The sequence below is a fragment of the Tursiops truncatus genome, chromosome 16, assembly GCF_011762595.2.
Source record: "Tursiops truncatus isolate mTurTru1 chromosome 16, mTurTru1.mat.Y, whole genome shotgun sequence".
In the NCBI taxonomy this organism is placed as follows: domain Eukaryota; kingdom Metazoa; phylum Chordata; class Mammalia; order Artiodactyla; family Delphinidae; genus Tursiops; species Tursiops truncatus.
The window spans coordinates 895965-923219 of NC_047049.1; the positions used below are offsets into that span (position 1 = coordinate 895965).

Below are 27255 nucleotides of genomic sequence, written 5' to 3' on the forward strand. Positions count from 1 at the left end.
TCTGTGTGGTCAGCACTTCCTCCTCAAGGGAGCCGTCTAGGACCAAGGCCGCCGAGCGGGGCTTGAGGTGGGGAACAGCTCTGGGCGACCACGGGCACAGAGGGTCTGGACGGCCCCTCTGGCCTGCACACGGAGGCCAGGCTGCCCTGCCCCAAGTCGGGGCCTTGGCTCTGCTGGACCCTCAGGGCAGGGGCAGGAAGGGGGCTCCCTGGGTAGGGGAGGGCAGGCGAAGGATAGCACCCCCTCTGCCCTCCTGGACTCATGCAAGGTTTCCCCTCCCTCCTCTGGGGGGGTCTCAGGGTGGGAGGGCCTGGACCAGAACAGCTCCTCCTAGGGGGTTTATTCTGGTAAGATTTTGTTTGAGAAAAGGGCTCTGATGCTTCAAATGTTTGAAAACCACCGTCTTCCCGCTGCCCGTACCCAAGAGTCAGGCCCAGAACCCCAGGCCCCACGGGGAGGGGAGTCCCGCCCCCTCCCATCCTGGAGAGGACCTCCGGCCTGGCCAGGAGCAGCTCCTGCTGGGTGCGGGACACCACGAATGTTCTAGTAAACCCAGGAACAGGCAGAGGCACCACCGTCCCCTCTGGGATGTCCCTCGGCTCTCAAGGAGCCGACAAGGAAACCAGGGAGCTGAGGTTTCACAGGGAGAAACGAGAACAAAACTCTCCACCTGCTGAGACGTCGTCCTGCCTGGGAAGGTCGTGCCAGCCAGAGAGCCCTGAGGGGGGCCGGGCAAGGGGCACCGCAAGGACCCATCCTCAAAGCCGCCACTGCCCACGCGGTAAGCGCTTCCCCGGGGTCCTCGTGCACCGCAGATGCGCCCGAGCCCCGATGACTTCCTCGCGGACCTTTGTTCTCTTACATTTAAACCAAGAGCAGAACTCGTTTTCTTTATCTTTCTTTTTGCTTTTTGGTCTTCAGAGTGACAAAAAGGGGTACGGAACGCGCTCTTACAAAGCACAGGCGAGGTTTTCATCCTTGTTACGTTGAAGTCTCACTGCAGAGTGGCAGCCCCAGCACCTCCGCACGGGACGGGGGACAGGGTGGCCCTGGGGCTGGCGAGGGGAGCCCGGCGACACCCACGCTCTGGACGAACACGGAGGGGGGCGGGGGTGGGGGGGCGGCCGGTTGTCGAGCGCACAGAGACCCCGTGCGCCCGGGGCTGGGTTGTCCCGAAGCCAGCGGGGAGGTGATGCGGCCCTGCTCCCCTGGGCGCCCTGAGCCCGGAGGCCACCCCTGCTGCTGGGCTCTGGCCCTTCACAAACCAGAAAAGCTAAAGTCTGCGTCGGGGGAATAAACACATTTGGCCCAGAGGAGTCGCAGCGCTCCGGCGGTCTGTCCTCGCGGCCAGATGCACCCGCTGCCCCCGGAGGCCTCGAACCAGGCTGAGCCCGCGGGCCGGGGCTCCGCCTGCAGCCGGCCAGAAGGCTTGCAGGGTCCTGGGACGGAGCGGGGATGCGGAGGACACCCCTGAAGTCAGGAGCTGCAGGGAACAGCCATGCCCTCATTGTCTGCGACCTGGGGGGAAGCAGAAAGGGACACAGGTTACCTCAGGGTCCAGTGCCGGGGGCAGGCCTCTCGGAGTCCAAGCACCGGGCCAGGGCGCCCACCCAGCTCTCCTGAGTCTCTCCCTCAGCTTCACCCAGCCCTCACCATCTCAGGAGTCCCGCCCCCTTTGGTGCCCCTGCCCCTCTCCTAGGGCAGGTGTCTGACCCCTGCATCCCCCCATGCCCACCCTACCTACCAGGGGCCCTGAACTGCCCGGGGAAGGTGCAGGATCCTCAGTGGCCCAGGGACCCAGACCACAGGCTTGTCCTGCAGCCCCGCAGCCTTGGGCCCAGCACACAAGTGCTGAAGACGGGCCAACGGTTCCGGGTCCTGCCAGCCGGGAGTGGCTCGGGGTTTGGGGGGCTGATGGCTCTGCACGTGCCCCAGGCTCAAGGCTCAGAAGGCCCCAGTATGAGGAGTGATTGACACCCCTGGAGCCCCGCCTCCAGCTGGGAGCCCCACCCCACCACCAGATGCACCCTCCTGGCTTAAAGAGACCCCCTTGGGGTCAGGGGTGGGTGGGGGTGGGGCAGAGGGCAGACCTTGGACAAGAAAATCCTCTCCCAGGTTGGTGGGGAGCCCAGGCTTTAGCCCTGCTTCCTGACTTGTCCCCACCTCCCATCTGACCACAAGGTGGTCATCCTCGACCAGGGACAGCAGACATCTCAGCCCTGCGTCTCAGGGCCAACCCCTCTCTAAAGAAAGCAGTGGGCTCTCAGGGAGGGGAGCCCCCCTCAAGTCCCCCAAAACAGGGGGAAAGTGTTCCCCACACTGCAGCTCTGCCGGTCACAGGAGGCTCTGGGAAGGAGAGAGCCTGGAAGGAGGGGGAGGGAGAGGCCAGGAGCCTAGAGTCCAATGAGAACAGGCGCAGCACAGGGGCTGCCGGCCACAAAGCCGGCTGCTGCCCCCCCAGGAGGGGAGTTGTACCCGCACCGGTGGCAGCGCTCCTGCACAGGAGGAGGGAGAGATGCTAGCCGGAGCCTGGCCCAGCCCCGAGAGTGGGCGTCTGCTTTTATAGTCTTGGAAGCCGTGAGCTGCTATGACAAGACCCCGAATGCCCTGAGACTGCCACGCCAGCCACGTGAAGGGCCCGGGTGTGTGTGCGTGCGTGCGTGCGTGCATGCGTATGCAAAGGGAGGTGCCGGCCACCCCGGCCGAGGCCTCGGGCAGGCGAGGCCACTCCAGCCTGGCCGACGCCACTGGCCGGGAGCGCACACAGTCGTGAGAAATGACCAAGCAGAGGTGTCTGAAGTCACTGTGTTTTGGGGAAGTTCGTTCACAGAGTGATCATAAACTGAAACAAACACCCTACGTGTCTGAAGGCACTGAGAGGTTTCGATTTCTCTCAGAGACCTGGGAACTAATAACTGATTATATATAAACGACCCCAAATGAGGCAAATTCAACTCTGCAGAGAACAGATCTGAAGAAAAACAAAATATATTCATAAGTATCTACATGGATAAGCTACAATTTTTTTTAGATTTCTTTTTTTGCTGTACACAGGCCTCTCACTGCTGTGGTCTCTCCCGTTGCGGAGCACAGGCTCCGGACGCGCAGGCTCAGCGGCCATGGCTCACGGGCCCAGCCGCTCTGCGGCATGTGGGATCTTCCCAGACCGGGGCACGAACCCGTGTCCCCTGCATCGGCAGGCGGACTCTCAACCACTGCGCCACCAGGGAAGCCCATTCCACTTATTTTTAAAATATAGAATCCAGGAGCTGCACCTGCACAGAGAAATGCAAACGCTTTCCACCATCCCCGAGGCTGCCTGTGGGCCCTGAGCCCTGCATCGGCGGAGGGGCTGGCGAAGCCTCAGCGCAGGGGTCCTCTTCCGTCACTGTTGCTGCCCAGGTCTGAAAGCGGTGACCCCGCGGCCCAGCGGCCCGGCTGGCAGGTGGGGGAGGGGAGCCGCCGCCCTGCTCCTTATCCAAAGCGCCCAGGATTCCAATGACCAGGAAAGAAACACCAGTGGTGACCACAGCAAGCTGGACCGCACACTCGCCCCGGCGCAGCCGGTCATCGGGCTCTGACCTGTCATCCTCCTCCCCCAAGCCTCCAAGGAAAGCTCCCGGCCAGGAGCCCGACTTGGGGTGTGCAGGAGGGACCCCTCTCTGGCCACCCTCCCCCCCGCCCCATGCTTCCCCATCGCCTCGGAGCTCGGTCACGGCCCCCAGGCCGGTCCGAAGGAGCAGCTCAGCAACAGATGGAGAGGGCTGGGGGCTCCAGACCCATCTCCAGAGGGATGCAAGGCATGTGGCCCGGGCAGGACCCTGAGCAAACACGGGAAAGACCTCTAAGTCCTGAGTGTAGCGCTAAGGCCCCGCTAAGGAGACTCGTCCACCCAGGGCGGCGGGTCCCAGTCTCAGGGCACCCCTGAGAGCAGGAGCTTCTGGGCATGACGCCCACTAAGCCACACCCGGACCCGGGGCCCAGAGCCCTCCGCAACCCAGGACCAGATCCCGGACCCGGGGCCCAGTACCCACAGCCGGGTCTGTCTTGCCCATCAGTCCCTGAGACAGGCTGCCCCCCTCCGGGAGCACCCTGGGCTGGGCAGACGGTCGGCTCCAGGAAAGGCTCTGCAGTGTCTGCCAGCAGCACGTTTCCGGGGACACTGCCCTTGGCAAAGAAAAAGACGGAAACCACAAAACAAAATCCTGGACCTTGCTCTCGAATTCCCAACCGCCTCCGGCCCAAACTCTCTGAGCCGCCAAATACCCTCTCCAAATGCCAGTCCTGGGGACAGGCCCTCCCTGATGCTGGTAGTCTCCTCTCTGCAGGTGCCCCAGGACAGGGCGGACACCAGGCAGCGTCCTCACTGCCTGTGGTGGCTGCCGGGCCCTCCCACCCCCCGAGTCACCAGGAGAGGCAAGGAGGGGCGGTGAGGGGCACGGAGAGGACGCGGACGTAGGACAGCAGCGATGACCAAAGCCCTGGTGGTCAGGCAGGAGAAACGCCGATGCAGAGGCCCCAGGGGGATGGGTCTTGACTCCGTGGCTGTCCCACCTCCCTGCCTGGGGCAGCCAGCGGGTGGCTCTCGGAAGCCCTCAGGCTGGCCCGGGCCTCTGTGAGGACAGCAGGGGTTCTCATAACTCTGGGGACAAACCCGGACTTTCTCTGTACTTTCTTCTTGACTGATCAGCCAGGGAAATGCCCCTGAGACTAAGACAGGCCCTCTGCCTGGGACACACCGGCCCCTCTTTAATAATGGGACGTTCCCTCTGGGAGGGGTGGCCCCTGTCCCTTCAGCGCGACAGCCTGAGCTGACCCCAGAGCGCCCCAGCCCTGCTGTCCCCCACCCCACTTAGAAACTATGGGAAGGGCACAGATCACGGCAAAAGGCTGCCGCTGGTGGTCCTGTAGAGAGAAGCTCATTTTTCTTCCCAGCAGGAAGACACCCACTGGCTAGGAACCAACTCCACTGCCCAGCAAGGCTTGCTCACCCCTTCCCCCCAGTTCCTCCCTCCCCAAGAATCGCCCCAGTGCCCTCAGCGCAGTCCTGGCCCGGAGGCCCCTCCAGCCCTCACATCCCCGGAAGTGGCACTCCCTCTAGCCTGCGTCCTGGAAGGGCCCCCCGACGCCCCAGTGTCCCCTGCCTCCCGTGGCCAGCACCCCAGGGATCAGGTCCGCCCCAGCCCTGACCGGAAGGGGCAGGCCACGCGGTCCCACAGCTGCCCGGGGGCCCAGGCGTCCGAGGGGGGAGCCACGATGCCGGAGGCCCCTCGAACTGGGAGGCGAACGCCACCTGCACCGAACGTGGCTCCCCCCGGCGGACCCCACCGCTTCCTGCCTGCCGGGAGCAGGTTAACCGGGAAGCTTCCAGGCACCAGGGCACCCAGCGGGAGGGCGCCTCCGGCACGGGGCCACGCCGATGCACCTCATGAGCAACACATGAGCCGGGTCTCCCCGTGAGGGCGCCGTGGGGCAGAGGCCACACCACCCTGGGCTCCCAGCAGTACATCCCAACCTGGGGTCTCCAGCCTGGAAAGCGGCCCCCAGCCCATTCCCCACACAGGACGGTCAGACCCCCCGGGCTCAGCTCCCTCATGGGGCTAAGCTGCCTGCAGACCGGGGGCCTGTTGAGAAGATGGGGGGATGGGGGGCTCCCCTCCCTCCACGACAGGGCCTGGGTTGCGGGATGATGACCAGGCCGGCTGAGCACAGCACAAGACCAGACGGACAAGGCCTGTTCCCCAAACCACAGCCTTCCGAAATGCGGTGACATCAGCGTCTCATGAGAAAGAAACAAAGCAGCCACCGCTGGAAGTGGGAACCGTGGAGCCTCAAGAAGAAGGAAGCAAAGGGAGGCAGCTGCGGCCCGGCATCGCCGACGCCACCTGGGGAGGCGGCCCACGGCAGCCCTGCAGGCGCACGACCTTCCACAGGCCACGCACGCCGGGCCATCCAGCGTGGCTCAGGAAAACCGCTCCCTCAACCCAGCGGAGCCCAGCAAGGCGCTGGCCATGGCCCCGAACACCCAGCTCCCCAGTCACCCGCCTGGTCCCGCGGCCCCTTCAGCCACACCCAGACTGCACCAGGTCTGCTGGCCATGGCCCCGAACACCCAGCTCCCCAGTCACCCGCCTGGTCCCGCGGCCCCTTCAGCCACACCCAGACTGCACCAGGTCTGGTGAGACCCTGGCCCAGACACAGGGAGGGGAAGGGGACAGTTCCCAGGAACGCCAGATCCTCCGGGATGGAGCGCTGGAGAGCTGTTGTTGACGTCGTTTCCCCAGGATACACAGGGGTTGACACGTGGCCCACATTTCCCCAGGATACACGTGGAGGGGACACGTGGCCCACCTCCTGTTCCAGAGGCCCAGGCAGCCCCTCCTTCCAGCCAGCACCGCCCCCTCCATCCAGATCTGCTGTGTACACCGGGTGTGGACACCTCCAGCTCAGGGTTCTTAACCCAGAGGCATGATGGGGCAGATGCCAACCCGCCCGGAGCCAGGCCATCCTCCCAGGCCCCTTCCTCCACAGCTGGGGAGCATCTCCCCTCGCCCGAGGTGCTGAGGGCGGGGGGGCAGGCACGCGTCAGGCATCCGGCTCTGCCTCTCCAGGGCCAGGGGCTGCCGGATGCACAGGGGAGAGCCTGGCCTGGGAGCAAACCCTAGCTGTGCCTCCCTGGGGGCCAGTCTCCCCACCTGTGGGACAGGGCACCATGGGCCCCCTCCCGGCGATGCAGCCCGGCGTGCAGAGTGCCGTGAACCTGGCGCAGGGCAGGGCGGAGGAGGGCCGCGCCCAGGCCCCCAGCAGGCTGGGCCCCCGTGTGCGTCACCGTGTGCCAGGCAGCGCGTGGGTCTGGGTGTGCAGGAACTTACTTCCTCAAAGGGGAGACCCCAAACAGAACAGCAAAGAACGAAGGAGTGGGTTGTGAAGGAGCCGTGACAAACAGAGATGCTGGGATGGAGAATCCCAAGCTCTGGGGGTTCCTTGGGGTCACAGCCGTACACGGGGTGCTCAGGAGAGAGTCCCTGAGGAGGCGGCCACTGGGCACAGAGTGGGCGGCACTGCAGCTCTGCCACACGGAGCCGAGAGCTGGGGAGGGGCGCCCTGCGTGTCTGCTTCTGTTGCAAACACAAGGACAAGCGAACACAGCAGAACGGAGGCCTGCAGGAGGAGGTCAGCACGGAGGGGCCGGGACGATATGCTCAGGCTGACTTGGGATCCCCTGGAAATGTGCACGGAATCAAAATGTAAAGGAATCTCTACAGATGGAACGAAAAAAGGAGCTCAGTGACCCTAACGGTGCCTGAGGTCATGACAACCGCGGAGGTGGCGCTGTCTCGATAACTCTGGAACAGGAATTTGACATGCCCCCCAAAAAGCCAGAGCCCGGGGACCAAAGGCCTGCAAGCAAAGCTTGGCGCTGGCCCACGGGGCAGCTGGTGGCATCACTGTCTAAAACGATTACATATGTGATGGACTCTACATATATTAAATATTTTACATATATTAACTTTTACATGTAAAATTATTGTGTTAACATCACTAAGAACCAAGATCTTCAGTATAAGGAGAGAGAGATGTGAATATAAAAGTTGAAAAAGTATAAAATCTGAATTAGAAAAATCAGTGTGAAGTCATGATTTCTTTTCTCCTGAAAGAAATTCCAAGGTCTGTTAACTGCAAAGGCTAAGAAACCACCTGGAAACAGTGTGACCCCGGCAGCCAGCACGCCTTGCACCCAGGCAGGATGGCGGCTGGGTACCAGTCCCCTTGAGAGGACCCAGGACTCCTCGGGAAACGGCTGACCCTGGGTCTGGGCCAGAAATGCCCACGGTGACACAGAATCCCGAGTCCTGGCAGAAAGCAAGGCCGCTGCCAGAGACCCCGTGGTCGTCAGGCGGACTCATGAGCCGATGAGCCCACGGCCAACAACGGGACGATCCGGCGTCAAAAAGGACATTCGCCTGGACTGAGAGGTGTCCACCATGTTTATGGCAGACACGCTGGTCACTCCGGAGGGTGCCGGGAACCGACTCAGACGCGCGTCCATATGTTCTGTAAGAGCTCATCTAAAGGTGACCAAAGTGTTACTGCAGGACGGCCTGATCAGGTCACCAGGACAGAAGGGCCTCCCAACGGGCAGTTGAGGGGCCACCGTCCCACGGAGGGGTCGCACCCCAGTCCCCCGGCGCAGGAGTGCAGAGCTCAGGCCCCTCCCCGTGTGCTCTGGGACCTCCTACCTTGGGGTGGGTGCTCCGTCCAGTGGAGAAGAAGCAGGACAGGAACAGGGACGAGTACTTGGAGCTGGCAGTGGGGCCCCCTGGCCAAGAGTGGTTAAGGCATCTCACCAGTGGGAGGGGCAGCGTGGGGCCTGGAAGGCCCAGCCCAGGGGGCCCGCAGCCCCTCCCCTCAGCTGGGAGAAGTCCCCACCCCCGCCAGGGACCCCAGCAGAGCAAGTGCACACACCGGGCCTGTGTCCCGGCGCACCCACCTGGGGACGCGGTGGGGAGGGGGCGGGGCCTGAGCCCCTGCAGCAGCCTCGGAATTACAGGCCTTAGTTTCCTCTGGAACAAAATAATTACAACCCTCACAGAGGACCTGAGTTCCCTGAAAGCAACGCGGAAGTCAGCTGAGAAGCAGAAGTACATCTTTATTTAGCACTAGAAGAGAGAAAAGCCCGTTTGCGGCATTCGCCTTGAGGATACCGTTCTCGAAGAGGCACAGAAGGGAAGTGGCCCCTGGAGACGGGATCTGGACGCCTCCGCTGGGGAACTGGGCGCCGAGTCAGCACTCCCGGGGGGGCGGGGCGGGCGGCCGCCACAGCCGGGCAGCACGGGTCCGGGCTGGCTTCCCGCGGATGTCTCTGTTTCCCGGGAGAGTCACCTTGGGAAGCCGAAAGCGGCCCTGGTGCCGCCGCTGGCCCGTGTGCACGGCCTCCGTGCACGGCCTCCCCGCACGCGCTGTGCGTGGACCCATACGGGCCTGCCGAGTGGGCAGAGGACGCAGCAGGCGAGTGGGGCCCCGACCATGGAACCCGGGCCGTCGCCTTCCATGGGACAGGTGTGGCCAGTGTGATGGAATGAGGGCTTTGAGATGAGCAGATCAGGCTGCACTAAGCAGGTGGCCCATAAACGCCTCACAGGGTCCTCACGGAGGACGGCAGGGAGGACGCGTCACAGCAGAGAGGCCCCCGTCACCGGGCAGGCAGAGGCTGCATGATGCGGCCACGGGCCCGGGAGCGCCCGAGCCCCCAGGAGCTGGAAGAGGCAGGAAGGACCCTCCCCTGGAGCCTCGGAGGGAGCACAGCCCTGCCGGCACCTTGACTTCGGGCTTCTGGCCTCCAGAACCATAGGAAGAGATTTCTGTTGTTTCCAAATGCCCAGCGTGAGGTCATTTGTACCAGCGCCACAGGAAGTTTCATAGGGGACGAGGCTCACCCCAAGGGTGCCCTCCACTCAGAGAAACCAAAAAACCCAGCGCTCGGAGCTGCCCGCGGAGTGAGCCCCGAAAGTTCCCTGCTGGCCAGCGGCCCGGCCACTCGGGCAGGAAGGGAAGGGGCCAGGGCCCCTGCGGTTCCACGGGAGGTTGGGCCCCAGCCCTGGACCCTCCCAGCTCACACGGGGCCTGTGAATTTCCCACTGAGCTGAGAGGCTGGGACACTGGGTGGCATTCTGAGCCGTCACGGCTCCCAGGACACCGAAGCACCCGTCACCGCACCTCCCAGGCCCTTGGGGTGCGCTCCCAGTGACTGTGCACCTGGTAACGGACGGCTCCATCACCACCTGCCCTCACCTGGGTGGTGCCCGCGGGCTGGGCGAGGCCCCAGCCCATCTGTGCTCACCCACGGCCTCGTCCTCACCCATGTCATCCCATGAATCCACCACTCGGCCCCAAGGCTCCTCTGAGGCTGGACCCCGAGACTCCTCCCAGCTGAGACCCAGGCGTTCACATGCCGGCAACCGGAGTACCCCCTCCACGGCCGGCGAGGGGCATGGCGGTCCCCGAGTTCCCAGCAGCCCAGCCCGTCCCCTGGGCCTCTGCCCCCTGCTCCCCGTGGCCCTCTGACGCCCCATCCTTGTTTGAGCCTCCGTCCTCTGGCACATCCTTCCAGCCTCCGGCCCCCATCACACTGCTGTCCCAGAGCACAGGACCATCCACCCTCTGCTTGAAGTTCTCCCATGGCACCCCTACTCTGAGGATAAGGCCACAGCTGGGGCCTCAGGCCACCAGGCCCACACTGGGCCTCTCCCCACCCCTAAGGACATGCCCACCTTCCTTCTGCCACGGGCCCCAGCACGTGCTGCTCCTTTTGCATCCTCAGATGCTCATCCCCACCCTATTAGCTCATGATTAGCCCACTGTTCTAATCTCAGCTATATGTCACCTCCTCCAGGAAGCCTTCCCAGATCCCCAGTCCAAATCAGCTTCCTCACCAGACACTCTGCTGGGAGGCCCTTGTCCCCCCTCAGCACATTCCTGTGTGTGATTATGCACGAATCTGGGGACTCTGAGTCACAGCCCTCTCCCCAGCCCCCCAGACAAAGGCCTCGGTGACTGTGCACACTTCTGTCCCCCATCCAGCAGAGCATTCAGTCCTCGGTAGGCCGACTCCTTGGTGGGTGGGTGGGTGGGGAGAGAAGAGGCACGTAACCGGGTCTGAGAGGAAGAGGCCTGGGGTCACACCACCCCCGGGAGGAGTCGCTGTCACCTGTCAGGTTGGGGGGCCAGCCCTGCACTCAGGGCATCCCTGTCCCCCCTGCAGGACCCTCGCCCCCCTGACCAGTGGGCAGCAGGAGTTGCCCAGCCCATCCAGTCAGGAGCACGACCCCGGCCCCACCCCGGGGGGACATGGGAGGACCCCCGGGAAAGCAGAGCTGGAAAGCCGGCTGCAGACAAGTCCCCTCACTCCCCCCCTACCCGGAGACAGATGGGGAAACGGGGGCTCAGAGTCGCCAGCCTGCTGGGGCCAGGGCAGGGCCCGGAGCCCTCGGGAGATGCGCCCCAACGGGGCACACGAGCACCCTGGGGGCGGTGCCTGCTCAGAGCCCCTGTGCCCAGCCAGCCCCACTGGCCTCTCCCCAGCGCCCTGGCCGCCAGGCCCCAGGCCGGCTCCGCAACTCTCACAACGTCCGCGTGGGCACCCACCTCTTAGCCGAGCCTCCAGCAGCCCTGCAAAGGGGGCAGAGTCTCTCGGGGAAGAGGTGCTGGGCACACGCCCGTGGAAGGGGCCCAGCCCCACATCTGCTGAGACTCTCCTGACACACCTGCGGGCAGCACAGACAGCCCAAATCCCAAGGAGCCCCTGGCACCGCCTCAGCCGTCCTCAGGTGTCTGCAGGGTCAGCTGGGCCAGGCCAGGGTGGCCGGTGGGTGGGGCCGGGAGAACCACCTTCCCCAGCAGGCCTCCCAGCCGAGCTCCAGGGCCCTGTGCCAGCCTCCCAGCCCTCCCGTGGGGGGCCCGGGGGGCCCACGCCCGCTGGGAGGTCCCTCCTCCTGCCAGGACGTGCCCGGGTGCTGGTGACCCTGGCCCCTACCTCAGCACCACCACGGGGCACTGCCACCAGCAAGCACCTCACCCAAGCTCTGCCGGGACCCTCCTGCACCAGCCCCGCAGCCCTCAGCTTGTCTGGGGAAGCCTACCTTCCCCGGTGAGGGCAGTCCCCTGCTTCCCCTGCAAGGAGCAGCCGTCCAGGCTGCTCCCCAGACACTTGACACCTGCAAGCAAACTTGTCCACCAGGAGACCGCGGACCCCACCTGAGCACGAGGCCCAGGCTTGCTGACGCCAGCAGATCAGCCACTGGCTGGCACAACCTCAGCTCAGTCTTTAAGCCTCAAGAAACAAAACCCAGAAGCCCATCAGCCTAAACCATTGGTGCTTTGGCGCCGAGAGGATCCAGGCCGCCCCGCCGCGCCCCCAAAGCCCCACACCCCGCGGGGGCGGGGGCACAGGCCCCGCAGCAGGCAAACCCGTCCGGCGGGATTCCTCCTCTGCTTCCTGATACAGAGCCCTGAACCCACGGGGCTGCCTCTGCCCACAGCAGGGGCACGTGGGCAAGCTGCCTGACACCAGGCCAAAGACGGCTGGGCCCTGTGAGCAGAGGGGCGGGGCCAGGAGCAGAAGGGCACAGAGAGAGGCAGGGCCCCCCCATCCGCGGTGGTCCCCAGGCCAGCGGACGTGGCCGCAGCCAGGGCTGTCCCTCAGCCTGGCCACAGCAGGGAGATGCCCTAGGAAGCCCGATGCCAGGGCATCTGGACTCTCTCTGGACCGCTGCCCCTCAGGTGAGCTGGCCGCCCTCACCTGAGACCCTAGCTGCCTGGATGCCCCCAGGTCGGTGCCACGCCCACGCCCCAACACGAAGGCCAGAACTGACGGGGGATGTGCCTGGTTCCCAACAGGAGAAGTTCGTGCCCGGAATCCGGGGAGCCATGCTGGAGGTGACGTGGGAAGCAGGTGGGGGAGGGGTGGGGACAAGGCCTCAGGAGCCCCGGCAGGGACCCCGGCCCAGACGTGCCCCTCATCACTGCTTCTTCAGGACCCCGCTGGACCCGGCACAGCAGGGAGCGGGCACCAGCACTCCACAAAGCCCCTCCCCAGCCACGTGAGCTGGGCTTGCCCAGCCCTGAAAACTCACGTCACCCGGGAAACTGGCACAGACAGGTGGGTGAGCAGGGCAGCCAGGCCACACAAGGTCACCCGAGGGTCCGGAGGTGAAGGCAGAGGCCCAGCTCGTCCTCCGGGCCAGCCCCGTGCCATGCCGTCTGCTTCTGTGGGCGTGAGCACGAGGCCACTGGGCCAGGAAGAGCACTGACCCCACAGGCTGCCCCTCACAGGGGACCCTGTCATGTCCCCTCTGGTCCACCCAGGTGGCCTGGAGCCTCGGGGGACCATGGCCTGCCCGGGACCAACCAGGGGAGGACAGAGGGGGCAGTCAGACCTGGGAAGAGTGGCCACCAGCGCCAGTGACCCGCTGGACACACCCCGCTGCCCAGGCCAGAGCTGGTGGCAGCCACCAGATGAGAGCACACCCACATCTCCCTGCACCTCGGGGCCCAGGGGAAGCTCATGGCAGACGCCCTCAGCCCCTCGGCCGTTTCCGGACACCCCGCCAGACACGCCACACGGTGATGCCCCACCCCACCTGGTGACACGGCAACTGCGCAAGGTGAGGCTTCCAACCCCAGGTGGTGACACCCCCAACCCCACAGAGGCTCCATAAGGCCTGTGGCTGGGATCCTACAAAGGTCTCCTGGGGGCAGAGACAGAGGGCGAGGCACTGGCCCAGGGACAGATCCCAGAGCACCGGCCCCGCCACCGGGAGCCTGGAGCCCCCGGGCACCAATGTCCAGGACCCACGTGCCGGCTGACAGAGGGGAGCCCCCACTGGCAGCAGCACAGCAGCGCTGGGCCGTAGGCGCTACCTCTGAGGGCAGGCAGCTCGGTGACTTTCCTCCTTCAGGCAAAGTCAGACCCCTGGACGCACCTGCAAGCAGGAGGCTGGGGAGGGGAGGGAGGGAGGCCCCGGCTGCAGCCTGGGAAGAGTGAGTAACAGAGAAAGCCCCCCACTGCGCTCACCACCGCCCCCTCAGTCAGAGCCGCCACCTTTGAAACCCTCTCCTTTCTCCAAAGGCAAACGAAAAGAGCAAGGAGACCTTTTACGGTCCTTTGCAAAATGGCCGCAAAACACAAACTAGCTCTGTTCTCTGAACAGGTGGCTGACGACTCGCCTGCTTTGAAAGCACCTCTTCTGTGAATCAAAACGCTGGACAATGTTGCCAGCAAGCGGGGCGATTGTCCAGACGGCCCCCTTCGGAGCAGCGAGCCAGATGGCCAGGGGCGTCCACGTCCCCCTGGCTCACCGAGGCCCAGGGCGGAGGGACAGCCCAGATGCAGACACGGGCTTGGGACGGCCGGAGAGAGGCCGCCCTCCGCGCACACACTCACCTGGTCGGAACCCGAGTTACGTTTCAAACTGGGTTAAGAGCTCCCTTATTTCCGGGGCCACGTGTCGGGCGGCATTGGCAGCCTCTGTTATAGCTTTCCGATACATCCCCTTCTTCTTACGGTTAAATCTCAGTTTGAAAAATTCAGAGAAAGGGGAGAGTTTTGAAATAGACAAGAACGATGTAGTTGGAGAACCAAACCATGAGACTTTCGCTTCTTGCCAGGAGGGCTCGCCGTCCTCCTTCTGGCTAAGACTGATGTCCAGGACACGTGCTGGCCACCAGGGAAAACCATGAACCTTACCCCACACGATGTCCCCTACGGCCACGGTCCTTCCATCCTCGGTAACGCACTTGGAGACGCTCTGCGTGTGCAGCCTGACCGTCAGGGGTGGGACCGTCGGCCGCGCGTCCTTGGACGAGGCCGGCACAGACGCACCGTCGCCAGACGAGAGGTCACACATGTCTGGTGACGTCACTTCCGAGCTGGACGATTTGGACTCGTCCAGGCTGTCGCTGCTGCACACCGACACGCTGGCACAGCCAGTTCTCCGGGGGCAGGCGGCGAGAAAAGCCAGGCCGTCACGCCCGTGTTCGCCTCGGGGACACCCCTTGCAGTCGTCGTCCTCGCCGGAACTTCCAGAAGACGAGTCCGCCAGCCCAGAGCGGGCAGAGCCGTCAGCCAGGGGCGCGGGTGAGCCGGCCCGGGGGCCGCGGCCACAGCCCTTGAGCTCCTCCACCAGCTCGGCCTTGTAGACGGGCTCCTGCTCGCCAGCCCCCGGGCGGTGGGGCTTCAGGCGGATCTTGGGGGGCGGCGGGGCAGCGCTGGGGGGCAGGGGCCGTGTCAGCTTCAGCTTGGGGATGGAGGCAGGCGCCTCGGGGTCCGGGCCTCCGGGCGGGGCCTGCGGGGGGCAGAAGGGCTCCAGCGAGCCGTGCACGCGGGAGGGGATCTCCACCACCTCGCCGGTGCCCTGGGGCGTGCTGTAGGAGATCTTGATGACCGGGCTCCGGGGGACCCGGGCCCGCGCCTCCTGCCGCCTCTCCCTCTTCCTCCTCTTGGCGGTGGTGTCACCCCCACCGTTGGGGTCCTCGGGCTTTCGGGGCTCTCTGCGCGGCTGTGGGGGGGCCGGGGGGCCGGGGCTGGCCTCTGGGGGGCTCAGGGTGCTCTTGCACTTCTCGCAGAGCACCTGGCGGGGCCGCAGGCGGATGGGACTAAGGGCCAGGTGGCCAGGGTCGCGGTTGCGGGACAGGCGCCTCCGTGTCCTCTTGATGCCCCGGGGGGGCGGCTGCGGCACCCACTGCCGGTACGTGTTCCTCAGCCAGAGCGGGGGAGGGAAGGGGGCGCCTTCAAAATAGGGCGGGAACGGGGGCAGGCTTCCGGCGGGCAGCAGGGGCGGCTCGGGGCTGGCGGTCCCAGGGGCCTGGTCCCCACTGGGAGGTGGCGGGGGGCCTGTCCCCAGCTGCATCGCCTCTGTGTCGCCCTCCGTGGGGGCCGGCCCGTGGCAGCCGTTGACAGGCGGGTCCTGGGCCTGGGGCGGCGGAGCTGACGGGGGCAGGCCGAAGAGGCCAGACCTGGTGGTGGGGAGACAGAAAGGGGTGGTGAGGACAGAGAGGACGCCGCCGTGAGCAGACCCCACTCCGGAGGGCCCGGCACATGCCCCGGGGGCATCCCAGCTGCCCGCTGTGCTCCGAAGTCACGCGACCCGCCCGCATGGAGACCGATGGCCCGACAGCACCGAGCACCCACACCGCACTTCGTGGCAACAAGGCGAATGCGGGCTCGAAGCTGGAGGCCTCCCAGGACCCGGTGCAGGCCTGGGGCCCGGGAAGCCTGGGGACGGGGTCTGGCTCCTGGGACGGGCCTGACCAGGCCTGCGGGGGGCCGGCTGCTGTGTGGCCAGCGGCCCTTACTCACAGGCCTCACCCGCTCAGGCCCCTCCTCCCTGAGGGAAGCACTCCCAGAGGGAAGACCCCACGTGTGTCCCTGGGAGGACCCCCAGTCCCAGGACAGCCCACAGGACCGGGGTCCCGGGTGCCGGACATGTGTCTGGGGGTGGGGGCCACTCGTGGCCAGGCCCAGCAAGGACAGGGGTCAGCCACCAAACTGAGCCCGCTCCCTCCTGAATGCTGAGTTGGGCCCACCTGTTTCCACGGCTCTCAGGTGAGGGCATCACTCAGGCCACCCCTGCCCACCACAACCTGGAAGGACCACCCCTCCTGCCAGCACTCCTGGCCCCTTCCCTCAGGACCTCCAGCTACAGGACACAGAGGGCCAGGCGGCACTGATAAGACCATGTGACCCGTGGGAAGGGGCCAGAGAAAGCAGGAGGCCCCCCTCCCGCGAGCACCCACAGCTGAGCCTGAGCGTGTGGCCGGCACCTCCGGGGCCCCCCAGGCGGGACTCTCTCCCCGGGAAGCTCGGGGCCGGCAGCCTCCACTCGGATGTCCCGGCATCAAATGGCTTGGGAGAAGCGCCCTTCTAGAGCCAATGACCGTCACCCCCCAGGCCCCGCGCTGGGAATGTCGGGAAGTCACATCTGACCAGCAAGCTGCCCTGGGAGCCACAGGAAAACACATTTGCTCCAAGTAAGGAAAACCAAGGCCAATCAGGCCACACCTTTCTTCGGCGGTGACACACATAACTTTAAACACATGCGATTTAACTTGTAAGAACTGCTTTAGCTGAAAGCTGTTAGTTTTCACTTTTTTTAAAGCACAGAACAGACTTTTAGCCAAGTTGAGAGAAACGAGGCTTAGAATATTGTATCTCAGTGTCTCCCTCCCTTTTGTAATTCAATCAGAGGAGAAAAGATAAGTGAGCTTTGCTGTTTCTCAAAGTCATTTCTCAAAAATGACTTCTGCGTCTACAGGGTCCAGCAAACCAGGGCCACGGCCACCTGCCCTCTGCTTGGCCAGGGAGGATGCAGCTCATTCAGATGGCTGACCTGTGACCTGTGACCTGTGACCATGACTGAGGGAGAAGAGGGGAGGGGGAGGAGTACAGGAAGAGAGAGAGAAAGAGAGATGGCAGTAGCCTGGCGGGGAGCGTCCAGCCGCAGGCCAGCAGTAGGGGACTTGGCCCCCTGTGAGGTGGGATTCTGCGCTGGGTGGGGGGCAGCCCTTGCGATCCCTCCCCTCCCCCCCCTCCCCATCACCCATGGGCATGTGGCTCTTCAAGGGCCCCTCTCCCTGGAAGGACCAAGCCGTTCCCACCAGACTGGCACCCACTGCGGCCCCGCAGCCACAGGCCCCCAAGTCCCAGCCGACCAATGGCAACAACAAGAACCACAGACCACGTCTGTCAGTGGTGGCCGCACGCGGCATGTCTCACGGCTCCTGCAGCCACCACGGGAAACAGGCATGTATGACTTCCAAACCAGGACGGGCGGAGACTTTCAGGGGAACAGGGGTGGGAAAGGGGGTCCCAGGATCATGCCCTGGCTGTCAGCCGCCCTCTCACCAGCCCCGGGTCAGGCACTGGGCACAGAGGTTCCACACCCCACGGCCCCCAGGCCAAGTCAGCCACCAGGTTTTGTAAGTCAGGTGTGACTGACACACGGCCACGCCCGCTGCCCATGCAGGGCCCCTGCGGCACTGCTGAGCACCTGTGACAGACACCGCATGGCCACCAGCCCTTCACGGAAAAAGTCTGCCTGTGCCCAGGTGTGGGCGACAAGCCCCCACCCAGGGGCGTGACAGGCTGGTGTGTCACCAAACCTCACCCGAGTCCCAGGCATCAGAGCGGGCACTGGACCCCGCACCTGGCTCGTTCCCTTCAACAAGCCCCTCGTGGGCATTCGGAACAGGCTGAGAATTTGGCAAACTAACCCCACGCACATGCGTGCAAGCGTGCATCCACACACGTGTGCACACACGCGCACCGGGGGCCCACACACCAGGCTGGATCACATATCTGGGGCTGCAGGGTTTCTCCCAAGGCCTCCCCAAAACCCACTTCCTGCCCACCATTCACAGGCACCCAGGCCATGAACTGGGGGCTCACTCTGACACCCCCCTCTCATCTGCACCCTGTTCCACCTTCCCAGGCCCCTGGGCTGTCACCCCACTAGGACCCAGCCTGTATTCCCTCCTAGGGCTCTGTTCCTCACGGCCCCCCCGTAGCCTGGCCTGTGCCCCCAGTCAGCCTGCCTGTGCTGGTGCAGAGCCCCTCCTGCCAGCTGGGGCCCAGGGACCCCAGGAGCAGGACCCCTGGGCAGCCCCTTTCCCGTCATCCCCCACCCCCCAACCTACCTGCCCTCCAGGACCCTCCTAGGCTTGGACTGTGCCCTCGGCCAGCCGGCCCGGGGGGCTCTGCAGTCTCCTTGGCCACCTCTCTGCGCACACAGGCTGGGGACAGGTGGCCCTGAAGACTGCAGCTGTGGCCCATTCAGGGAGCTTTTTGCCCCACTGATCACACACAGCCCTCAGGGGGTCTCTGCATGTTCAGGACGGCCAGAGACCCAGGCCCTGACCTGAGCCACAGCAGTAAGCTGTGGGGCCCTGGGTGGGCTGGGTCTGCACCCACCAGACGCAGACAGGGTCTGGCAGTCGACGCCGCCCTGCCCAGGCAGATCAAACTGGGAGGCAGCCTCGGCTGTGAGCCGTGCCCTGGTATGCATGCCCCCTCTGCCCACAGGGCTGTGGCTGCAGCCTAGAGGGGGAGGTTCCTTGCAGACGGCCCGGTGGAATGGCACTGCGGCTGCCACGGCGGGCCCCGTGACTCGGACACTTCCTTCCCAGAGCTGCTGCCCTGCCCAGGCCACACCCACGCCTGCCGGTGGGTAAACAGGGCCAGCGGGACCCTGGCTGCCGGGCTGCAGACCACGAGCAGGTTCTCTGTCTACAGCCCCATGAGGCGCCGTCATCATCATTCCCATTTCTCGGATGGGACAGTCAAGCTGAGGGAGACCAGGGAGACCAGCGGGTCGGGGGACGGGCGGGGTCTGTGCTCGTGCCCCAGCTCTGCTGCCTCTGGGCGCGGGGATAGCACCAGCCAAGGCCACTCTCTCTGGGAAGGACCTCGGCAACCTGTCCGCCGAGGGGGGCATGCTGGACCCCCAGGCGCAAGGCGTGGCCCGACCGGAGAAGCCGGGCCCCTCGGAGAAGCTGGGCTGTGCCCACGTGGGCCTACACCCAGGGACAGAGGCCCTGGCCGGCCTGGCAGAGCCCCACACGTGATACTGCAGGGCCCTGGCAGGCAGAGAGCTGGGGTGGCCCTGGAGCCAGAGAGATGGCCTGCCAGGCTCAGCGTGAGGGACCCAGGCGCCTGCACTGTCCTGCCCTCTGCGGTGCGGAAGGTCTGGACTCACAGGGCCCCGCAGGGGTGACTCACGGGCGGAGCCAGAGCCTGGCCCAGCCTCGACCGGGAGCGCAAGGCCAGCCAACGTGCCCACGCGGAAACCCGAGGGGCCCTGAGCAAACCTCAGCACTGCGTCCTTGGGGAGCTAGGGGAGGGGCAGGTGGCCTGCGCTTTGAGGAGAGGCTGGGGAGGCCGAGCCCGGGCGAGAAGTTCGCACAGGGAGCTTCAGCCAGGAGGCTTACAGGGATCAGACCCCAAAGCAGAGCGGTTCTGCCCCCAAGGGGACAGGAGACAGAGTCCCCAGGGTCACCCTCCACTCTGCCCAGGTGAGGGCACGGCCACCGGCATGGACACAGGGACCCAGAGAGAAGCGGCCTGGCCTGCAGTCCTCCGTGGGACACCAGTGGCCAAGCCTCGGCTCCCACACGTCCCTGGGGCTCGTTTGTGCCTCCAGCCTAGCGCCCCTCTGAGAGCAGCGGGCCTGGACGGGCCCACGGCTAGGAGGGGCCCTGCCGCCTGCCAGAGCTTGCGGCCGCCCCACCCCCACCCTCCCGGCAGGCCTGGGGCCCAAGCGTCTCTGGTGCCCACTGGCAGCCTCTGGCCCCGGCCAGGTCCCCATCTGCCCTGGACCTTCCTTCTTCGTCCTCCCACAGGGAGAGGCCACCCCGGTGTCCTGTAAAGAGGTGAGAAGACGTGGCTCCGGAACAGAAACATCCTGGGGGCCAAAGCCCAGGGCCAGGTGCCTAGGGCAGCCTCGTGCAGCAGGTACCTTGTGGGCAGAGGCTGCAGTCAGTCCCAAGACAGGCCCGGTCCCGAGACGAGGCCCACCCTGCGGCTGGCCAGGCTGTACGCCGTTTCTCTCTCCCAAAGCCCTGCCGACAGACAGCCGCAGGGCTGGAGCCCCGAGGGAGGGGAGGGGCAGGTGGGTGTCAGGCTGCTGTGCACGGAGGTCCACCTCTGCTCAGGGAGCTGGGGAAAGCAGGATGACACGGGGACTTGCAGCCTGGATGCCAGAGTGGCCCCTCGTCCAGGGCCACACGTGGGACCCTGCCCCTCCCCTGTGGGTATCAACCTAGGGTTTCGGCCACAGCTGGCCCCCAGAGTCCTGGACCAAAGGCTGAAGAACCATCAACATCATTCCAATAAGACTCAGGTGACTGCGCCCCTCCTCCCAGGAGCACAAGGCCAGGCCCCCAGCCCACGCCCCCACCCCCTCCGTGGAGCAGCTCCAGAGACCAGCCATGCCGGCCAGGTCCCTTGGTGAGGCACCTGCCTACTGGCTGCAGGTCATACCACCCTGTGATGCACTGCGCACCCTCAGTCCCTCCAGCTCCCCAAGGGCAGGGAGGACGAGCCCAGTGGGGCCTGGACAGGGGGCGTGTCCGGGATGGAGCAGGGGCGCTCTCCTGCCCAGGACGGGCCATGGCTGGGATTCTTGGCCAGCTGAGTGTCCAGAAGCCTGGGTCCCAAGCCCCCCGGGCGGGTGTGGGTCCCAAAGGCCCGTACCCAACCTTCGCGGCCCCGGAGTCTTGTGTGATAACGGCACCCTGGGTGACTCACGCTGGGGAAGTTTACGAAACGCGCACTTAGAGGTCAAGGCCGGAGGCTTCGGATTGGCCAGGCCGGACAGGCAGCTGGCCCTCGTGCCCACCGACCGGGAGACCGTCCCTTCAGCACTCGGCGACTTTGCTGTCTTTGGGACACCCCACCTGAGGTTCTCAACCAGAGGTCCACCCCCAAATCACCCACAAGAGGCCTCCCCTGCACCCCAGCCTGGAGAGCGGAGCTGTGGGGTCAGGGTAGGCCGGGGCCATCGTTATGTGTCAGAACGAACACCGCCCGCCACAGATACTTGAGGACTGTGCACCACAGCAGTTATGCCAGGACTTAAGGCCACTCCCCGGCACACAGTAGGTGCTCAGTGAGTGAACGTGGATGCAGGAGCCACAGGCACTCAGGGCAGCCAAGGGCCTTGCTTCAGGCCACACAGCGGCCTGCCAGCAGGTCCACGGCTCGCCTGGCCTCCGTGGACAGACAGACACTCAGCCCAGAGCTCCCAGAGCACCAAGGGAGGGGTGCTGCCGCCCCAGTGCCCCCAAATGAACACTGCTTGCTGGGCCCCGCTGCGTGAACTGCCCCTCCCGGGGGACCCCTCTGTTCTCCTAGGCCCCCGGGGGCTGCCCACGAGCTCGAGAAGTGCTGACACGTGGCAGTGACTGGTCTGCGCCCGGCTGGGGCACCACAGGCACACCGGCCTGCTGCCCTGGGACCCACAGGCCCCAGGAGGTGGGCAGGCGCCTGCAATCTGAGCTTCCAGCTGCTCTGCCCGCCTGTCAGTGCCCACGCCCGGGATGGGGCCTCACTGACCGGCCCTGCCACCGTGACGTACGGGGTAAGGGGAGTGGGCCCTGAGGAGAGAGTGGCCCCAGGGGAGGCAGGTCGGTGCTGCGGACCCCCGAGGCTCGAGGCCGGGCCCCTCTGCCAGAAACACCCAGGCCAGGTCGTAAGCTGCCCCTGGACCCTGTCCGACAAGCCGGCTGTAAACACGAGCGTTGCAACTCACGATATCATGGTAGAAAACTGGGATCGGGACGAAACTGGAGGCGCCCCGCAGACGGGAGGGGGGGTGGGCAGGGACAGGGGCAGCTTCGGGGCCAAGCCCAGACACCGGAGGGGTTGGGAGAGGCCAGGTCTCTCCTCAGGTTCTCTTCAGGGACTGGGGGCGGGCGGGGGGACCCACTCAAGTCAGAAAGAGAAGCTGCTGAGCAGAGCTGTGCCCACCGAGGCCCAGCTCCTGGTTCTGTGGGCAGCTCCGGTTACAGCCTTATGTGGCCATGGCAGGGTTGCCGCCCACACGTCCTACAGCTGCCAGTTCCCATGCTGGGATCCCAGCAGAGCCTGCTTCCTTCCACGAGGGGGTGGGGAAGCGGGTGGGGGGGTGCAGATCTCCACATCAGGTTAGCCACGGGCTGTAGGGACGGGAGCCCTGCCTGGAGGCAGAGACCAAGGGCAGGGGGCCGGCAGCCTCTGCCGGCACCCCCAGCCTCCCTTGCCCTGAGTCAGGGAGCCCAGAACACGAAGAGCGGGGGGACCTCTCCTGCCAGGGCCCCTCTCAGGGAGGAAAGGCCAGGCAGGGCTGCACAGGCAGCGCTGGGGTGCAGCCCTGCACAGACCCAGGAGCAGGCCGGCGGAGGAAGTGGTGGCCATTGGTGGCAGAGGACCCTCAGCCGCCCCGAGGGACAGGGCTGGCGGCTTCCGAGCGGCTATGCTGCAGCCCCGGAGGGTCACTAGGTCCCACCAAGCACTCTCTGCAGCAGCAGCAGAGCAGGGCGACAGTCACCTGGGACGCCATATGTTAAATCACGTGACTTGCACATAAATGGCTCTGGCACATCTAATGAGGAGATGATGCCAGCAGAGTGGCCGTTGAGAGGGGATGGTCCTCCTGCCACACCCCCGCCGCCGGCACAAAATCTGGGCTCCACTGAGGGAAAAAGTTGGGCCTTTGCAAAGGGGAGCCGTTTACTGCTCCCGGTTCAAAATAAGGCCCAGCCTGAGCCTCAAGACATTAGTGCCTGATTAATGCCTAATCATTTATCTGCGCGACAGCTCACTACCATGTGACACTGTATCCAGGAGACTCTTTCCGCTGCAGGGATCCCTGCAGCCGGCACACAGGTGCCTCTCAGGATGGATTTGCCCCCAGGCCTGCCCAGGGACCCCTCCAGCAGAGAATCCCAGCTCCCGAAGGGAGCTCAGCACAGCTCTGAAACTTGTATCTTTTCATTCCTGTTCTGCCTGGGGCTCCTCAGCCCGAAACAGTGTTTTTAAATCCCGCCGCCGGACACAACTGCTAGCAATCCTTACCACCTCAGCCCCGACTGCTCCTGGGGGGGCATTACATTACACACCGCCCCCCCCTCGTGAGTAACTGACAGGGCAAGCGCGGCAGCGCATCTGAACCCACTGCCCCCACCCCGGCGGATGACAATTCTGAAGACAGCCGAATTCAACAGTGAGTCTGAACAAAGAAAAGTGCGTTAATTATGGCAGACGTGCGGAGTTCGGAGCCGGGCGGCGCCGCAGTGGGCGCGGGGTCTCGGGCTCCACGCGCCGCGCCCAGGCTCCGGCTCGGCGCCCACCGCTGTTCCCGCCCGGCTGCGCCGTCCCCTGCCCGAAAAGTCGCGACGACTTTGAGAACCACTTTTCCCCCCCGAGTGGCGGCCGCGCTCGCGCACCCCGAACCCGGGGCTGGAGAAACCGAAAGCGGGCGCCGGCGCCACGCTGCCCCGCCCCGGAGCAGCCCCGGCCCTGGGCCAGCGCGCGCGCGGGGTGGGGGTTGTCCCGAGGGGATTCCGGGGGCGTCCCGGGGCCCGCGCCCCCGCCCCCGCTCACTTTTTCGTGCAGTCCAGCAGGATTCCGGCGAAGCTGCGCTCGCCGCAGCTCACGGTGACCAGCAGCGCGCCGTTGACGACCTGCTCCACCCGCACGGGCAGCCGGCAGCCGGCCCGCGGCTCCATGCTCCGCGTCCCGGCCCGGCCCCCGCCCCGCGCCGGGTCAGCCCCGCGCGTGACGCGGCCCGCCGGCCGCCTGACGTCACAAAGCTCCGCTCGGGGCGGCCTCCGCGAGCGGGCCGGGGGCGCCGGGAGGGGCGCGCGGGGCACCCGCGCCCACAGACGCGCGCCGGGCCGTGCGGCCTCCACACTCGGCGTGGAGACGCACTGCGGAGCCCCACCGAACGGTCAGGATGGGGCAGGATGGAGCAGGGCCGCGCTCCACCCCCGGCGACGCTGGCCGCGAGCGCCCGCGGAGAGGACCTGAGAGCCGGAGCCTGGAGAACTGCCCCGGCCCCGGGTCCAAGGACCCCCTCCTCTCCAGCCGGGGGTCCACCCGGGGCGCCTGCCCCTCCCGGCTCCAGGGTGTCTTCCCCTCTCCTCGCCCCAGCCCCCCCCCCCCGCCCTGCCCGTGTCCCCGGGTTCCCCGCCTCCGGGTCTGGCGCCCGGGTGGCCACCCGGGCACTGCGGGGAGGAAGTCCCGGCGGCGCGAGCAGGAAGCCCAGCGGGGTCGGGCCGCGGAGACGCGGGGCGCCGAGGGGACACCGGCGGGCCCGCCGCAGCGGCCCAGTCTCGACCTCGCCGCCTGGGGGGGGCACTTGACGACCCCCGTGGGGCACTTGACGACCCCCCCCGTGTGCTCGGCGCCTCGCTGGGTGACGAGAGGGCACGCACTCGGCTCCGGGCTACCCGCAGCGGGGTTAGGGAGGGTGATCAGTCCACAAGTGTAGGTCGCGTGACCCCGGGGAGCCGGGGAAACGTTGGGTTCCGTGCGACCCCTGGTGCGGCCGGAAGGGCCAGGGAGCCACGCGGCCAGTTCACAATGGAAAGGATTCCCTTCCCCGAGCGAGACTGGGGCTCCCCGGCGCACGCAGCCGGGCCGCTGATGGGGGGAGCGGGAGGTGGAGGGGACAAGCAGACGCCGGACCCCCGCCCGGGCCCCGCTCCCACGCGTCTTCAGCCCAGTACCAGCTCTCGACTTTCCTGAGCACTCGCGCGTCCCGCTCGCGGCTCGGGACCCCGCGGGCCGCCCCCAGGTCACTGTTGCAGTGACCTTGCCCCGAGCGCGTCCCGGCCGGGTCCCCTGAGCCGGGCTCGCTGCGCTCGGCTGGGCACCGGAGACCAGCAGGCGGTCGGTTGTCCTGACTACCCGTCCGCCGCCACCGGCCGGCCCCGCCCCTCCGAGCCGTCCAGGGCCCGCCCGGCTCGGACCTGCGCCGGGGCCGCCACCCCCGGCGCCGCCGCGGACAGTGGGGCCGCCGCGGCGCCGCTCGGCCTCGCCCTCCGGCGGCCGCGCGGCGCGGGGAGCCGGCTGAGAGGAGCCCAGGCGGAGCCAGGCGCCCGCGGAGACCTCGCAGGGTTCCACCGCCCAGCATTGTACGGGGCTGGGGATCAAGGCCCCATGAGCCAGAGTCCGGCCCCAAGCAGCCCCCGGGGAGGCCTGAGAGCAGAGCGAGAGCCTGTCGCCTGCAAGGCCTGGGTTCCAGCAGACACCCGACCTCCCCAGCGGAGAGAGGGACCCCACCAGGAGGCCTCGGGCACCTGACACCTCTCCAGGGTCAGCCCAGCCGCTCCCTCCCTGTGACTGCCGGACCCCAGGGGGCCTGACTGCAGTCTGCACCCCAGGCCTTTTGCAGCCTCCTCTCTCCAGAGCTGGGCGGGGCTGACTTTGGAGCAGAAAGGCCAGGCAACAGGGACCCCTGCAGGCACTGGGAGGGGGACTGGCCAGAGGCTGCCCACCCGCTCAGCACAGGCGCCAGCGTGCCGGGGATGCCTGCTGGGCGTCGCCCTTCCTGGGCACTGGGGACACACAGCACCGGGGAGCGGGCATTCGGGTCATCTCGGAGCTGGTGGGGGCACTCCGCGTGGGCCGTGTCATTGTGTGCACGGGGCACTGTGTGCAGACGGGGATGTCCAGAAAGAGGGCCCGGGGCCGCGATGCTTGGGCCAGCAGGCGTCCCCCAGAGGGAGAAGGGGCCCCACGAGGCCGCTTGGGCAGCACGAGTCTGGCGGCTTGTTGGCGGGGCTGGAGAGGTGGGTGTGGGAGTGCACAGAAGGGGGCCCTCCGAGAGGTGCCGGGGTTGAGGTGAGGAAGGGGGCTTCCGGGGAACTCCCAGGTATCAGCAGCAGTTTGCCGTGGGCGGACAGATACACCTGAGGACACGCTGGGCTTGCGGGGGCGGGGATGCAGCGGTGGGTGTGTGCTGTGGGCGGGGTTGGGGCCCCGAGGACCACCCTGCAGCTCCCACGGTGGGGGCAGCGGCACCGAGCTGAGAGGGGAGAGCGCTAGGGAGAAGGGCGGCCCGTGCTGCTTTCTCTCAGCCTGGGCCCCAACCTGCCCCGTGCCTGGTATTTCCTAAGTGAGCACGGAAGCCATTTTTAAAGCCCTTTCTCCAGGAGGGAGGGTATTGAGAGAAGAGTCAGCTGACCGGAGGTTGTTTGCATCTCAAAGGGTGTCTGTTCAGGACCTTACCAGGCAGACCTGCCCACTCCCAGCCCAGCCCCACCCACTTGCTCCCCGCGGGCTTCCCCGCTTCCTTTCTGATTTCTGGAAGGCCCGGGGAACTTCCAGACACCAGACTAAAATGCAGATTCCTTCAGAGGGGCCTAATCAGCCCAGGGATCCCGGGTCCTGACTCCCACGTGCCGCCGCCTCCTTCCTGAGCTGGTGTTCCCTCCTCCAGGCCCCCTCCGGGGCCAGCCCTGTGCCGGCGGGTCAGCGAGGCCGGCAGATCCTGGAGAGAACAGCCCCAGACAGGCAGGGCCCCAGCAGCTGCCCACTGAGAGCTGCCCCCCGACTGAGGGAGAACTGGGCCGGGAGCCTCTCCCTAGGTGTCCGGACTTTGGCCCTACAGCCTCCGTTCCCTGGCTGCAGGCACACAGCCGCTGCGGGGCCTGCGCGGTACCCGGCCCTCGGCCTGGCCTGCCCGGGGTGCTGGCAGGGTGACCGTGGCGGCTAGTCTGGCCAGACGGGCAGGGTCGTGGCATGCAGGGGGACAGGAGGCCGTCAGCGCCTCACTAGGGTGGAGTCGGGTGGCCACGAGCCGGCAGGAGGGCAGCAGAGGTGCTCCGGGCAGCGGCTGCTCTGTGACCCCCAGAGGTCCTGTGCTGGTTCTTGGAGGAGCCCCGGGACTCACCCCACGGCAGCCTGGCCCTCACTCCCTGACTCCCTGCCGGCCCCCCAGTCTCTCAGGGTGACCCGTCCACACCCCAGCTCAGCGTCCCTCCTATTGCCTTCACCTTCCGGCACCGCGGGAAGTAAGTTTGCCTTTGTCACCCTCTGTCTCTCCCATGAGGTGGGAGACTCCCAGAGGCCTCCCTGTGACCGGAAGGAACGCTGTCACCGTCACCAGCCTGTTCTGGGTTTGCCCGGCCGGGTGGCTGGTGTCCTCCCCCCACCCCCTCCGGGGCTGCTCCACTTCCTTGCCTGGAGCTCCCCTCGGCGGCCTGGCAGGGGCGTCTC

At 66.3% G+C, this 27255-nt stretch overlaps 1 protein-coding gene across 4 annotated transcripts; it reads right to left on the reverse strand.

The window, feature by feature from the left end:
- Positions 1–386: 386 nt before the first annotated feature.
- PWWP2B (PWWP domain containing 2B) lies at positions 387–25412 on the reverse strand. 4 transcript variants are annotated; one of them, XM_073793784.1, is made up of 3 exons: positions 24762–25412; positions 14245–15512; positions 387–1518 (listed from the first exon to the last, which is right to left on the reverse strand). In XM_073793784.1, the coding sequence occupies exons 1-3, from the start codon at positions 25166–25168 to the stop codon at positions 1505–1507; spliced, it is 1689 nt and encodes a 562-aa protein (XP_073649885.1). In that variant the 5' UTR covers positions 25169–25412; the 3' UTR covers positions 387–1504. The 4 variants fall into 4 exon arrangements, with proteins under 4 accessions (XP_073649885.1, XP_033698066.1, XP_073649884.1 ...); XM_033842175.2 differs by having other exon boundaries at positions 13942–15512; XM_073793783.1 differs by having other exon boundaries at positions 11639–15512.
- Positions 25413–27255: the final 1843 nt, after the last annotated feature.

What these genes read in the sequence shown, in the direction of transcription:
- PWWP2B (XM_033842175.2), bottom strand. Translation starts at nt 25,168, where the DNA reads ATGCTGGGCGGTGGAACCCTGCGAGGTCTCCGCGGGCGCCTGGCTCCG. An exon ending in CTCAGGAAAGTCGAGAGCTG is followed by an intron (nt 15,513 to 24,761) that starts GTACTGGGCTGA and finishes CCCCACCACCAG; the next exon opens with GTCTGGCCTCTTCGGCCTGC.